This window comes from Strix uralensis, chromosome 1, assembly GCF_047716275.1.
Source record: "Strix uralensis isolate ZFMK-TIS-50842 chromosome 1, bStrUra1, whole genome shotgun sequence".
Taxonomy (NCBI): Eukaryota; Metazoa; Chordata; class Aves; order Strigiformes; family Strigidae; genus Strix; species Strix uralensis.
Window position 1 is genome coordinate 174,663,490 of NC_133972.1, and position 14,293 is coordinate 174,677,782.

Below are 14,293 nucleotides of genomic sequence, written 5' to 3' on the forward strand. Positions count from 1 at the left end.
CTGTCGCCGCATGGAAAACACTCAAGCTGCTGCTCCTCAGGCTGGAGTTACCTCCACGGGTGCACATCGGCCTTCGTTCACCTTCTGTTTCCAGGAGAGGAGGCCGAGCTCCTCCGGCTGCTTGTCACTCAGCCGCTTTCCTATCACTGGGCTTTCTTTCCCAAAGCTCGCTCCGTGATTCAGAATTCCTACAGCGCTGACACCAGACTCAGACACGCTCCCCACGGCTTTACAAAGGCAACAGGCAACCACAATCCCCTATGTACAACCGCTGCTATCAAAAGAGAATGGATTCAGGGTGTTTTGGTCCCGCTGCAAGCTCATTTTCAGAGCTACCACTCCTTATTCCTAGTCATCTCGCACTTAGCCAAACCAAAATATGCTGTTTTGACAGCAAAATGAACCTGTTTCTAACTCACCGTTGAAAAAACCTCAAGACATTCACTTCACACAAATGACTCCAGACAATCCACGCCGGCGTTTGAGCGCTCGGCGGCTGTTTCGAGAAGTGAGGGGGTGTAAGACCAGCGTGAGGAAGTTTGAACCATGCTGCGTATTTCTGGGCAGAAAAACTTCAGGAGGTCACTGTTATTAATCTTCTCCCTCAAAGAGCAACACGCACCAGTTAGTTTGAGAGCTGGCCTCCTCCCGACTGAGTACCGTCAGTGTGAGGTTAATGCTTGGACTAGATGATCTTCAAGGTGTTTTCCAGCCGAGGTGACTCTGGAATTCTGTGAGTCCAAGCTTGTCGCAGCCTGAACTGGGCTTTTTCTCAGCCACCAGCCCTCTGCCTGCTTTAACAGCCGGGAAGTTCTGCCCCACAACTCAAGTCTCTTCCCTCTTGTCCGGGTAGAAGTGGTTCCTGTATTAAGCCATTAAAGTATTTCAAGTCTCCACGTTGGAGGATTAAAAGCAAATTCTGTGGGAATAACGGCAAGAGGGACCTCTGCACGCTTTGTGGTGCGGTGAAGGCAGGAGTCCAACCGCCCTCTGGCTGTGGCGATTCACTGAGAAGCGGCGGCACAGCCGGCACGAGCTGAAGGTCTGAATCCACACCGTCTCACCCAGGAAAGGATGGCAGCCGAGCAGGTGCGAGGTTCGCTGCGGTCTGCTGCGGCGAAGGGATGGAGGAGAACCTGGAATAACCCTCCTGGGGAGATGCAAGTGATGTAAACCCACAGGCCCTCAAGAACACTCCAAATACTTGTCAGGAAAACAAGTGGCAACGATGCGACGCTAAGAACCAGAGGACGCTTTGAAGCACAGATCCAGAACTAAAAAGACTGAGCTTAAGTGAATCGGATGTATTATTATTCAAGCAGCAAGAAGAGAGTTTTTAACCACAAGTCCCTGAGAAAACGGAGACATGAAAAATGGTTTGCAAAGTCTGCCCTCCAGAAAAGGAACAGCAGTCAAAGCACGGGGATCCTGTACTAACAACGGCGATGGGAAAACTTAAAGATAATGAAATGCAGACCCAAAAGCTGTGTTTATTGAGATACAGAGAACCTGCAGAAGACTGAAAAACCCCCGTTACTAACAGCTGCGAAGGAACCAAGAGGACGTTATTACACTATTACAAGCTACGGAGAGCTGGCAGCTCCAACGTGGGGCCCGCAGAGCCCTCGCTCGGCAGCGCAGCCTGAGGGGTGCTGGTGCCATCGCCCCGCTCCGGTGTTCCCAGACCCGCTGCTGACCTCGCCTTGGTATTTTGTTGGCTGTTTTCTGTCGCGCTGGCCATCGGAGCAGCTCCCGTGGCAGAGTGCCAGAGCCACGGGGTGGGATGGAGCGGGAGCAGCAGCCAGGCCGGCAAAGGGCAGCCGCTGTTTTGGGGAGCAGGAGGCTGCTGGGCTGGGACCGCGCTTCTTGAGAGGAAGACCTGCCAACGGGCCACTGCACGACACTCAGTTCACACAAATCATTTCATTCCGATTGTCCTATTTACCCGATCAGCTTTCCACAAAGTGCAAATCATGTTGGTTTATTAATTGGTCAGTAATTATCTTCCTGGAAGGAGGGGGGAAGCATCGCTGCTTTCACAGAATCCCAGAATCATCTGGGTTGGAAAAGCCCTTGAAGCTCCTCCAGTCCAACCATGAACCTCACCCTGACCGTTCCCAACTCCACCAGATCCCTCAGCGCTGGCTCAACCCGACTCTTCAACCCCTCCAGGGATGGGGACTCCCCCCCTGCCCTGGGCAGCCCATTCCTTGGCTCAAGAGACTCATCCCCCCTCTCTGCACCCTCCTTTCAGGCAGTTGTAGAGGGCCAGGAGGTCTCCCCTCAGCCTCCTCTTCTCCACTCTAAACCCCCCCAGTTCCCTCAGCCGCTCCCCATCACACCTGTGCTCCAGACCCTGCACCAGCTCCGTTGTCCTTCTCTGGACACGCTTGAGTCATTCAAGGGCCTTTTTGAGAGAGGCTGTCAGTTCTCTGCTACTCGCAGAGCTCCAAGCGCTGCTGTAGGGACTCCACCTAGTGGTTTACAGACCACTTATAATTAATAATGTTAATGTTTGCTTTAGCGAGAGCCAATGGAGCTGCCAGGACGCAGCCTAGAGACCTATAATGCATTTGTGAATGGTCTCATCCTTCATCCAGGGGGCTGAGCCCAGACGCTTCAACCCAAAACACGCCACAGGACCGCAAAAGCCACCGAAATTTAGGGCAGCCCCATGCGGTGGGGCCACAAGGCCGGCAGCCGGGTTTAAAGATGGCTCTTGGTGGTGTTTCTTCTTCCTGCGATGGACAGAAAACAAACGTGCAAAAGCAGAAGCCTCCCACACGAACTTGTTGCGATAAGGCTGGGCCCAGAGCTGCCAAAAGACACGATGCATCCCAGGGAGCAGCAAACTAATTGTTTTAGGCAGCTGATTGCTTTTCCAGGAAAGTGGAAAAAAACGGCTTCCGAGCCAGGGACACACAAGTTTGCGCTGCTGTGGATTTAGCAGCGGGTTCTCTACTCACAAGTCATCCGATAGAACTTGTACAGTTGCTGGAGGACGAATGAAGATTTTGCTGGCTACACAGGGGATTCTGCTGCTTTGAGGTCGCTTTTCGGTCGCTCAAGGTCGGCCGCACACCAGTTTTTCCCTCAAAGCCATGCTAGGCAAGTCGCTTCGCTCACTTGAACGGGAAAACAGAGCCACCTCTGCTGCCTGCAGCCCCCTGAAACCGCAGTATCGGTAACGGCGCACACATCTTTTACCCGTCTCCATTTCCCAACGGCTTACAAGGACAATCTACTTTTCTCTCTCCGCTTGCAAAGGGCCTGAGGAGAAGCACAGCCTAGATGTAAGGCCGGGCCCTCGTACCCGGGGCAAAGAAAAGATGAAGGGAATCATCTAGAATGACCTTGGAGACGGAGCAGGTTCCCTCCCCTCCCATGAGCACCAGCGGTGTGAGAGAAGTGATCTGCAAGCACAAGATATAGTAATGAAACCCAAGAAAAGGGAATACAGCGTGGAGGAAATTTTTTTTCCCCTGTGAAACCGTCTTTTTAAAATCTCCCACCCTGCTGCCCTGCTTCAGCCAGCGAGAACGGAGGGTTGCTTGCTCTGTTTTCCGTAAGACCCAGAACCAAATTCCTTAGAAACAGTGGTGAAGCAGCCAGGCATAAGATAAACTTCACTGATGCAGGATTCATTCCATTTTGTGGAGAGGTAAACAATTGAAAAAAAAAAAAAAAAGCTTTAAATCAAGGTTTATAAAGGTGCCTGTGGGAATCGGACACCCACACCCCCATATTGGCCTCAACAGGTATTAAACTTAAACTTCTGAGTCTCGGTGCAAGTCTCACAACTGGCAGATGACACACAGCTCCCGCTATCTGGGAGGGCAGCCAGTTCCTGGTGCATCACTTAGAGACTCTCATTAACTCATCTCTGGGAAAAAGTCACATAAGGATGAGCAACGGTGCCCTGATGGTCTCTAGAGGTAAGGCAGTATTTACTAGCAGGACCCAAGAGCACCCATTTCGCCTCCCAACCCAAGAGCAAATACTGGGTGAGCCGTAATCCCGCGGGAGTTTAACTGGGCACAAGTAAGAGCCTGGAGTAAGAATCCAGTATTAGAACAGGACAGCAGACGTCAGCCTGAATGTCCTGAATACTCTGGTGCAGCCTCAGGCAAGACAGAATAGTTGTGCTTTGCAGGAGGGGAAAAAAAAAAAAAAAATCACAAGGGAAAAACCCAGCACCAGGCACTAAGTGAGATGTCAGACTGTAACCCCGTGGGGCAAGGAGGCTCCCGAGGTCTTCACAGCCTCTCCAACTGAGGCCTCCAAGAAGCCTGACGCTGTGTTTGGGGTCACGGGCCTGGTCGCTGGGCCACGGGGTCTTTAATGGGGTTGAATTGTGTTCAGAAGGTCCCTCCACGGCCTCTTAAAGCCCAGGCTGCGCTCCTGAGAAACCAGAAGCTGGACCAGAGAGGAAGCCAGCAGCAGCCAGCCTTCTCTCGGATAAAGCCTTAAAAATAACGTGTTCAAGAAAGAAATCCCTGGGCAAATTCTCCTGCATTTTCTGCCCCCCCCTCCCCACATACATACTGCTTCATGGCTATCAGCTTGGAGTCCATGCTCTCCTGCTTTCCTTTCATCACCTGGATGTCAGTCAGTAACTTGGTTACGTTGTCTTGCCGAACCTTTATATCCTCATTCTTTATACTGGATACCTGGAGACAGGAAGGAAGATGTCAGTGGTGTTTCCTTCCTACAAAACGGTTCTTTAAGCTTCAAAGTCAATACTGGAAATCATTCACCTCCCCTCTCTAGACCAACCACTGCATTCACACCTGAGTGCAGGGACTAAAACCAGCCGTCTACAAAGCAAGTTTTCTGCAAGCAAATTGCTAATTGGAAACATCAAATTCTGTCGCAGCCTAAAAAATAAAAATTATCTTTTTGGATCAGATAAAACCGAAGGCCTGCACGAGAGCTGTTTGCCCACACAAACCTTCACAGAAGAATCTCTTGGCTCACTGCCTATTTATGACAGTCCTAAAATTAAAACTTCACAGCCACAAAGGCCAGGGAGCACATTCGCACTGCAAACAGGAACCAAACATTCTTCTTGCACGCTTTCAGAAGTCTCTGCTGCACGCAGTGAGCTGAATATCGGTCTTGGCAATTAAGAAAGTCATTAGCGGCTCTGAGAAAACCCGGAGGAAGGCGGCAGATGAGCTCACTGCAGCAGAGGCCCGCAGGCAGAACCGTGAGCCTCTGCCCGACATCCCCAGGCAGCTGCCGGTCGCTCAGCATCCTCATCATTTCCACTACAAGTGTTAAAGCAGCTGAGGGGAAGATTCTGAGCAGAGGATTTTATTTTTCTGATAAAATACTCACGAGAAATGACACCCAGGCATGTTTCACAAGAGCTGCACCACGTGAGAAGTCTATGAATCTGCCAAGCGTTATAGGGGTTAACACGTCTCACCTATTCACTAGCAGCTTCCCTCCACTTCACTTGCCAGCAGGTCATATATCTTTAAGATCTCTTTACATCCTTCTAACACGTTTGCCCACTGCGAAAATGTCCAGAGGAACTAAATGCCTCAGTGAAAATGGCACTTATGGTTATTTGAGAGCATCCTGGGATAGACAGGAGAGCGAGCTGCTCTCTACACATTGCTTTGATTAATATTTGGGAAAGAATGACAAAAACATGTTTCTCCAGCCCACACTTCAGGACTAATAAATTAGCCTGGAAAGTTCCTAAGCGTTTTTGGAACTCCTGATACCAACTGCTGCTCTACCATGTCTTCAGCACATGTACTGCAAGTCTGCAGTTCGAGAAACGGGGGCAGTTGTGAAGCATCTGTGAGCGTGAAGGGAAAAGGCGTAAGTTTCCGTGTGGGATACACGGGAGGTTAACACATTTAAAATAACTCAGGTCCTTCCTTTTCCTCCTTCCACTACTACATCTGACGTATCTTCACGCGTCTGTGTGAGTACACAGTGTATAGGCTTATTTTTCATTCCTTGATGCATTTTAAGCAAAGGCTGCAGCTCAACGCGCGATCGTTCTGCCTCCGACTGAAAGGTACAATTGCTCTTCAGTCTCTCCAGAGGACACAGCAAACTTGCCTCCACCAAGCTAAACTCAAACAGATGCTACTTATTCAGAAAAACAGGAAAAATATAGTGACCTTGCTTACTGAACTCAGAAACAATTTGGCTCGTGAGGCCAGAGCGCTGGCTGCTTTCTGTCGGTGGTGTGGGAGAGAGGGGAAGTCTCCAGTGGTGCCGTGAAGAACCTAACGCTGAAAACCTTGAGGAAAAGCCCCACGAAGAGCAGGGACTGGCCCCGAGAACCCGAGGGCAGCTGGTCACCGGGATGGACTGCGGCTCGTAGCCGGGGAGGGGGCAGAGACAGCCGGGAGCGCTGCTGGCACACACCAGCGACGCCAGCGCCCGTCCACCCTTACAGCACTCTGATGCTTTTCTGCTTAATCCTCTGTTTTTAAACAGTTTATTGAGAGCGAGATCTGTTGTCTAAACTTACGCTGGTTACTTTCCTCTTGATGTTCTCCAGGAGATGTTCCTGGCCTCGGATGAAGTAGGGATGCTGGAATTCGGTATCATCTTTCTCTGGCTTCACCAATCCTCCCTGCTCAATGTGGACGACCTTTCGAAAGCCATCTGGAAATCAAAAGGGCAGAGAAGTGGAGAAAAGGCTTAACAGGCTAAATATGAACTTGAGAAAGCAGAAACTAGCACCAGTTACCCTCGTCCGCTTAAACACCCACTGCTCCAGCCCTGTGGTATTGCTTTCTAACCGATCTCACCCTAAAAATGCTGCGTGGAATGAGAAATCCCCCTTAAACTGAGCAGCATTCGGCCAGAGGCTTGTGCCGAGCCTCTTCGCAGGGCTCCAGCCGTCCCCAGCCACCGGATCCTTCCCCTGCCCTGCTCCTCCCCTCTTGCCTTTTCAACGCTGAGCAAGGTAAGGGAAGACACCTATTGCAACAAAGCTTTTTTTCAAGAAGACCACTAAGAAAAGACTCAAAGATTTAGCACACGCTCCTGGCAATCCCAGAGGGCTTCTGTTTTATTTATTTGGTTTCTGAGAGCAATTAGCCACGTACGCCGCAACGGACGTGATGCAGATAAAGCACCACTGCCTATCGCCTCACGTCTGAATGAAAACAGGAACACCTGGGAGACAAAACCACGCACGTGCCCGTCAGCACACCACGGCAGATGAGTTAGGACTGCGTTTAACTGAAGTCCCAAGCCCCTCCGCTCTCCATTTCAGGACCCCAATCCCTTCTAGCAGCACCTCACCCCACCAGCCCACGACGCAGCTGGCACGCCTAGATTAAACATGCACATCCCAGGGCACTGGAGGCACCCTGAGCCTTAACCTGAAAATAAAGAGGAATTTTCTTATAGTAAAGGAGACCCCTAATGCACAGAAGGGAAATAAATGACTTCCCGAAAGCTTCAGAGCCTTTCCAGAAAACTTCTTTCTAAATGAGCTGTACAGCACTGCTAGGACAGAGCTGCAAACGGGGTTAGCAGCCCTGAAGCAGACATTCCAGTTAATCGACTCACCTTTATGCTAAAACCCCAGGTTTTTTTGTTTCTTTAACTGGTCTACTCCATTTTAAGAAATCTAAATCCACAGAATTTGTCTCATTCTAATATGTGGCAATTAAAAACATCCTGGCTGCAAGCAATTCCCCAGCACCACTTTTGTTATTTCGGCAGCAACACAACCTTCGGGTGAGGGGGACGGTGCAATTCCTCTGCCGCGCGGGGAAGGGAGAGGCACGGCGCGCCGGGCAGCGCGTCCTCAACCGCTCAGGCAGAAGTTACACACCAAAGTCTTCAGATGCACTTAAAACACCTAAAAGCCACTCAAGAATAAAGCGTAGCGCACCAAAGTGTGTTTGGGTCTCAGCATTTCTGTAAACTGCTGGGATAAATCAAGTTATTTAAGTTTCCCAGACCACAGCTGTGGTTAAAAAAAACCCACCTTCCTGCACTTGCAGCAGAGAGAGATTTAGAGAAATTACACCTTATTGGAGTGATATTACCCAGTTTTTGGTTATTCAAGTCATCCTTAAAAACTAAAGGCCCCGGTCACGAAGCGCAGAGTGTGCCCCACAGCTATTCAAAGAGCTGGTGTTGAAAGGTAATGAAAATGTCATCCTTTCTAATAACATCGGAATGCTCTCTGCAGCCCACATCTGGAGCATTAACGCTAATCCCCGATATAACCTCCACGTGAGAGGGGGATGAAAGGCATCCTTTATGCTGCTGCCTATCGCAAGAACCCGCAGCCAAAGCGTAACCGTGCGCGGGGAGGAAGCCGAGCAGACTTTGCCGTGGAGGAACGTCTCTGGGATAATCCCAGAACGCTCCAGGAAGCAGCGGCTCCGAACGCACCCATCAATCGTGGAGCGTTTACACAGCCAGGCAGCTCTCAGCTTCCTCGCACGGCCGAAGGGTAAGGGGAGGATTAAGCAGGACAGGCATGGAAAACCGGGAAGGGGGGAGCATGGAGAAAAAGAATATTGCTTGATGAGTCCAGGGCAGGGAACCAGGAGCACAGAGATACTCAGTCAGACCAGCAAAAGCTTTGGACAAATTTCAAATCTGAAACACCAACTCTGGTTCAGTTTGCTCATACAGCAACCGGGACAGGAGCAGAGGTGGCCCCAGACAAAATTTCCACCTGAGCTCGCAGCAAATTCACAGAATCCCAGAACCATCCGGGTTGGAAAAGCCCTTGAAGCTCCTCCAGTGCAACCATGAACCTCACCCTGACCGTTCCCAACTCCACCAGATCCCTCAGCGCTGGCTCAACCCGACTCTTCAACCCCTCCAGGGATGGGGACTCCCCCCCTGCCCTGGGCAGCCCATTCCAACGCCCAACAACCCCTTCTGCAAAGAAATCCTTCCTAAGAGCCAGTCTGACCCTGCCCTGGCGCAGCTTGAGGCCATTCCCTCTTGGCCTGCCGCTGGTTCCTTGGCTCAAGAGACTCATCCCCCCTCTCTGCACCCTCCTTTCAGGCAGTTGCAGAGGGCCAGGAGGTCTCCCCTCAGCCTCCTCTTCTCCACACTAAACCCCCCCAGTTCCCTCAGCCGCTCCCCATCACACCTGTGCTCCAGACCCTGCACCAGCTCCGTTGCCCTTCTCTGGACACGCTCGAGTCATTCAAGGGCCTTTTTGGAGTGAGGGGCCCAAAACTGAACCCACTCATCGAGGGGCGGCCTCACCAGTGCTGAGCACAGGGGTCAGATCCCTTCCCTGTCCCTGCTGGCCACGCTAGTGCTGATACAAGCCAGGATGCCATTGGCCTCATTGGCCACCTGGGCACACTGCTGGCTCATTATCAATCCCCCCCAGGTCCCTCTCTGACTGGCAGCTCTCCAGCCACTCCTCCCCAAGCCTGTAGCACTGCTGGGGGTTGTTGTGGCCCAAGGGCAGAACCCAGCAAATCACTGGTTTTGCCCACGGGTCTGCCCAGAAAGGTGGCCGAGGCTCAGCACACGCCGTGAAACCCCGGCTCTGGAGAACGTCATGACCCTCGCTCGGGTTTTGCAGAGGGTTTTGCAGCCTGAGGGCCAGCTCAGTGGCATCCCTCACGTTGCCGGACTGGTCACCCAGCCGGGATAACAAACTTCAGACTCCCCGCAGGGGAAGGGGTAACACAACTACACTAAACACAAAGTGATCCAAGAAGCTAAACAAGCAAATCCCACAAAACTAAGTGTAGAAAATCATGTTCCATTCTGGGGATCTTCTTCTTTACTGCATGTCCTTTAACAATCCCCGTTCTTCAAGCAAACACAACAAGCAGTGTGGGGACAAGCTCTGAATTTACTTTCAAGTTTAGACACACACCTACCGTATCACTCCACTCTAAAATAAACTGAAATCCTCAAACTGACACCAATCACACGCTAAGAAATCCCTTTTATAAGGCAAGTAAATCAAAGCCTCTGTGACACAGATTGGGAAGAACAGGATCAATGTTAAAAAACAGATTAAGCATAGAAAAAAAAGTTAGAAACAGCTGAACTAGTTGGAGTAGATGATCTTCAAGGTCTTTTCCAACCTAGATGATTCTGTGAGTCTGTGAATAGGGGAGTTACTCATTTCCTAGCGCGTGACGTGAGGCCGGGCTTCCCGTCGCCTCAGCGCCGCATTGTGGTAGCGCAGCTGAACGTATCAGAGAGACCCAAAAGTCTGCTCGAGGGCAGGAATTTTGTCTGGAGAACATGATTCTTGAGGTCTTAAAAAAATTAAATAAATCTCAGTTCCATTTCTGATCAGAACACACTTTTTTTCCCCAGAAGCACTGAACCACTTGGAGAAGGTGGTGGTAGGGAGAACTTTGAGCCCTGTCTTAGCTTGGCCCTGGAGATTTATGACTTTTCACTCCTTTTTAAAAGAACAGCCAATGGCTTAGACGTGCCATTGCCTCATTCTGTTCCAGCTCTTCTATCCCTGTTACTGAAAGGAGGAGCTGATGCCCAGAATCATGTTCTTCCCCTGCCCTCCACTGCCCTGGAACTATTCCAGAGGTGTCTGGCCGTCCCGTGTCTAACTCCACGTAAGGAGCCCAGTGATGTCCTTGTTCTCCTGGCAGGATTTGGTATTTTGGGCAAAGCCCTCCTCAACAGTGATGGGAAATGGAGCATTCCCTCATTCTCTGGGAACTCTTGACCCTTCTCAGAGAGCTGGTCTAGCAGGTGCCATGTGCACAAGTAAAAAAACCCCCCAAACAAAACCCAAAGCAAAGCGCAGAAGACCAGAAAAGGTGAGGATAAACCAACTGAATTTTCTTCCACGACAGGACAGCAAGTTTTATCAACAGAAAAGCAGGAGACACCTCAACCAAAGAATGACAGCCCCAAAGCAGGACAATCAGCAAGATGAGACTGATATAATATGGGCACAAACCCAACCGAAAAAGCCTTGTTTAGGGAGCAGTTAGCAAAAAATCTTGTTGTGATTCCCACAGGTTGAAAGCAAAACCCTATGACTCATGCCTGTCCATCGCTACATTCCTTTCCCTGGAGAAAGCAAGGCTGGAAAGGCAGAGCTCAAAGGGTTGGAGGAAGATGTAAGCACGGATCCAAGTCTACTCCCAACAAATGGCTCATCTCCACCCACACTGCAAACCCTCACGGTGACGCTGTGCCAGCATGATATGCTGATGGAACAACCTGTGTGCCACCAGCCCCTTAGCAAGGTCACAGAATCACAGAATGAGCCAGCAGTGTGCCCAGGTGGCCAATGAGGCCAATGGCATCCTGGCTTGTATCAGCACTAGTGTGGCCAGCAGGGACAGGGAAGGGATCTGACCCCTGTGCTGGGCACTGGTGAGGCCGCCCCTCGATGAGTGGGTTCAGTTTTGGGCCCCTCACTCCAAAAAGGCCCTTGAATGACTCGAGCGTGTCCAGAGAAGGGCAACGGAGCTGGTGCAGGGTCTGGAGCACAGGTGTGATGGGGAGCGGCTGAGGGAACTGGGGGGGTTTAGTGTGGAGAAGAGGAGGCTGAGGGGAGACCTCCTGGCCCTCTGCAACTGCCTGAAAGGAGGGTGCAGAGAGGGGGGATGAGTCTCTTGAGCCAAGGAACCAGCGGCAGGCCAAGAGGGAATGGCCTCAAGCTGCGCCAGGGCAGGGTCAGACTGGCTCTTAGGAAGGATTTCTTTGCAGAAGGGGTTGTTGGGCGTTGGAATGGGCTGCCCAGGGCAGGGGGGGAGTCCCCATCCCTGGAGGGGTTGAAGAGTCGGGTTGAGCCAGCGCTGAGGGATCTGGTGGAGTTGGGAACGGTCAGGGTGAGGTTCATGGTTGCACTGGAGGAGCTTCAAGGGCTTTTCCAACCTGGATGATTCTGGGATTCTGGGATAGTGCTGGGTACACAAGCGTGGGGCCAGGCCTATTTGGTGTCTTCGTTAACGGCACGAAGGACTGACTAGGGTGTGTTTGCTGAAGTGGCCAATAAAAACACAGCTGGGGAGAGCTGCAAGCGTGCTGAAAGACACAATGGCAATTCTGAGTGATTTGGACAAAAGGAATGAAAGTCACTGCTGACAAACACAAGGTACGACTCTGTGGTGGGAGTAAAACCAAACAAATACGGGAGGGAAAACCACTGGGTAGATGGTAGCTGGACAGCAGATGGTTTGAACGCTGCAGCAGGTCGTGAGCCAAACACAAAAGTCCGTGTCCTGCTGCTGAGAAAAACAGCAATGCCGAAAAGGGATGTGCACAGAAACACGGCTTTTGAGGGAGACAAATCGCTCTTTTTTATCCTACCCAGTGGTGCACCCAACGTTGGCTGCTGCACTTCAACAAAGAGATGGAACAAAGTCAGTTCCAGAAGGAATGTAAATGATTAAAGGCTGGAAAACAACTGATGAGAATGAAAAAAACAGGCTGTTTACTCTAAAAAAAAAAAAAAAAAAAAAAAAAGAGGACCGAGGAGAGGTATCAAGTTTTCAAAGACACAAAGGCTGATGTAAAGGGAAAAGGAATAAATCTCTGCATATCCGCAGCAGACAGGAAAGCAGCAGAGGATTGAAACTGTAGCTGGGAGGGTTTGGGTTAGACATCTAGCCATCAACTCCACTGCGTCACTGTCCTCACGCTAATGGCCTGTCCTTGATGAACTTCAGGAATCTTGATTACTGGAGGCTTGGAAAAAACAGGTTAGATGCAAAGTCATCAGGAACAACACAGAGGAAGTTGATCCTGCCTGGAAGCAGAGGGTTGGGCCAAACGACTGTGAGCTCCCTCCAGCCCTATTCCGTTATGATTGTATGGATTATTTTTTAAAAATAATTGCTGTTTAGTAGAGCAAGTTCAGTCAACGCCTGCTCTACACGACGCTGGCAGCAACACCCCCTCAAGAAAGCGAGTAGAAAATGTCACACACGGCTGGGCCTGTCTCACTGGAAGCGTCCTCCTCCACGACCCAGGACGGCAAAAAGCGCCACCGCAAAGGCTAACGATGGGCGAACACAAGGAAAACATCCAGAACTCCTGCGCTAATAATCAGGGAATTTGTCAGAGTCTGAAGTTCTTTATATCTAGCAGGAGTTTTCAGCTTTAGAAGTTGTTATTCCCTTCAGCAGAGGCCAAGCTTAAAACTACCCCTTGGTCCCCAAGAACGTGTGATGGCAACGCAAGCAAATACTCTCACTGAAATGTCCCCTATGTTAAACCCAGGCAGAGCAGGGGAACCTTATTTTAGGACAAACTTCTTTTGCGTTCCGAGCTGCCCAGAGATACTTACACATGTTGAGCTGCCGCACAAAGCTGGCCATGTTGTTGTGTTTGAAGTACTTTGGAAGCACCTCCTTGGCAAACTGGCCTTGGTCAAACACATGGAAGCTGCTTCCACTCTGTCAAACAAAACAAAACGAAACGTTATCAACCACCGCTACACAGAAAGAGAAGAGCCCACCTGCCCCTTCATTTCACAAACATAAACTCTCCGTTGCTGCGGGTGAAATCAGTAACTCCCCGTATCTTGGCGGCAGGTCAGGGTGTAGTTTATGAGCTTTGCTGGAAGCTGTTACCATCTGACCAACGCAAGCTCCACAAATAGGGGTCCGAGGGCCTCAACTACACCCTTCAGGTCCTGACGCAGTCAGCGTTTAGCACATCGCTGCGTCTCAGCTGAGCCAGCCTAACTGCCCACAGGAGCTTTCTCAGCCAATGGGGGTTAAATCCCATTTCCTCACACGCGGCCCAGAAGAACAACGTGGGTCTGCACGCTGCGGCACGCGGGCAGAGAGCTGGTGACTCTTTAAGCTGGGATCGAACTACTAATGGGGAAGAACCAGCAGAGCCCACCTCCCCAGAGACTTAAAAAAACAGCCCAGGAGGTTAAGCAGCCTGCAAAGATTAAACACCAATTTGCACAACTGCAAGCCTATTAATTCCCAATTAACTTGTTCTCGTATCTACAGCAACAGCTGACGATCTTCCGAGCAAATCAAGACAACGAGGCCAGCCTGACTTTAAACACCAACACCTGCAAACAAATGAAGACAAGTCTGTGTCCTGGCAGTCTCGGGCAGCTCGCTATGCCCGTGCTGACGAGGTCCAGAGCTGCCAGAGCGAGAGCAACGCTGACTAATGAGTTTTAATTTTTCACCACGATTGATAAGACGTTTTCTACGTGTTGATTTAAAAAGTAGGAATAGGTGGGAGACGGGAGGAAGAGATCCTGCCCCTCTAAACCCTGAGGTATTTCTGCTATCGGATTTTGGAACAGGCATTATCACCAACAGAGCAGTGCACGCCAAGAATAACTAGTTATTTTGACTCT

General features: G+C 50.6%; 1 protein-coding gene across 4 annotated transcripts in view; it reads right to left on the minus strand.

Moving 5' to 3' along the window:
- HSF1 (heat shock transcription factor 1) overlaps positions 1-14,293 on the minus strand; it is a 71,903-nt gene that overhangs the window by 42,574 nt on the left and 15,036 nt on the right. For all 4 annotated transcript variants that reach the window (XM_074889570.1, XM_074889560.1, XM_074889586.1 and 1 more), the window contains exons 2-4: positions 13,253-13,361; positions 6,500-6,636; positions 4,546-4,670 (exon numbers count right to left, since the gene is read on the minus strand). In XM_074889570.1, the coding sequence (XP_074745671.1) occupies positions 4,546-4,670; positions 6,500-6,636; positions 13,253-13,361 (371 nt within the window). The remainder of the gene's footprint in view (positions 1-4,545; positions 4,671-6,499; positions 6,637-13,252; positions 13,362-14,293) is intronic.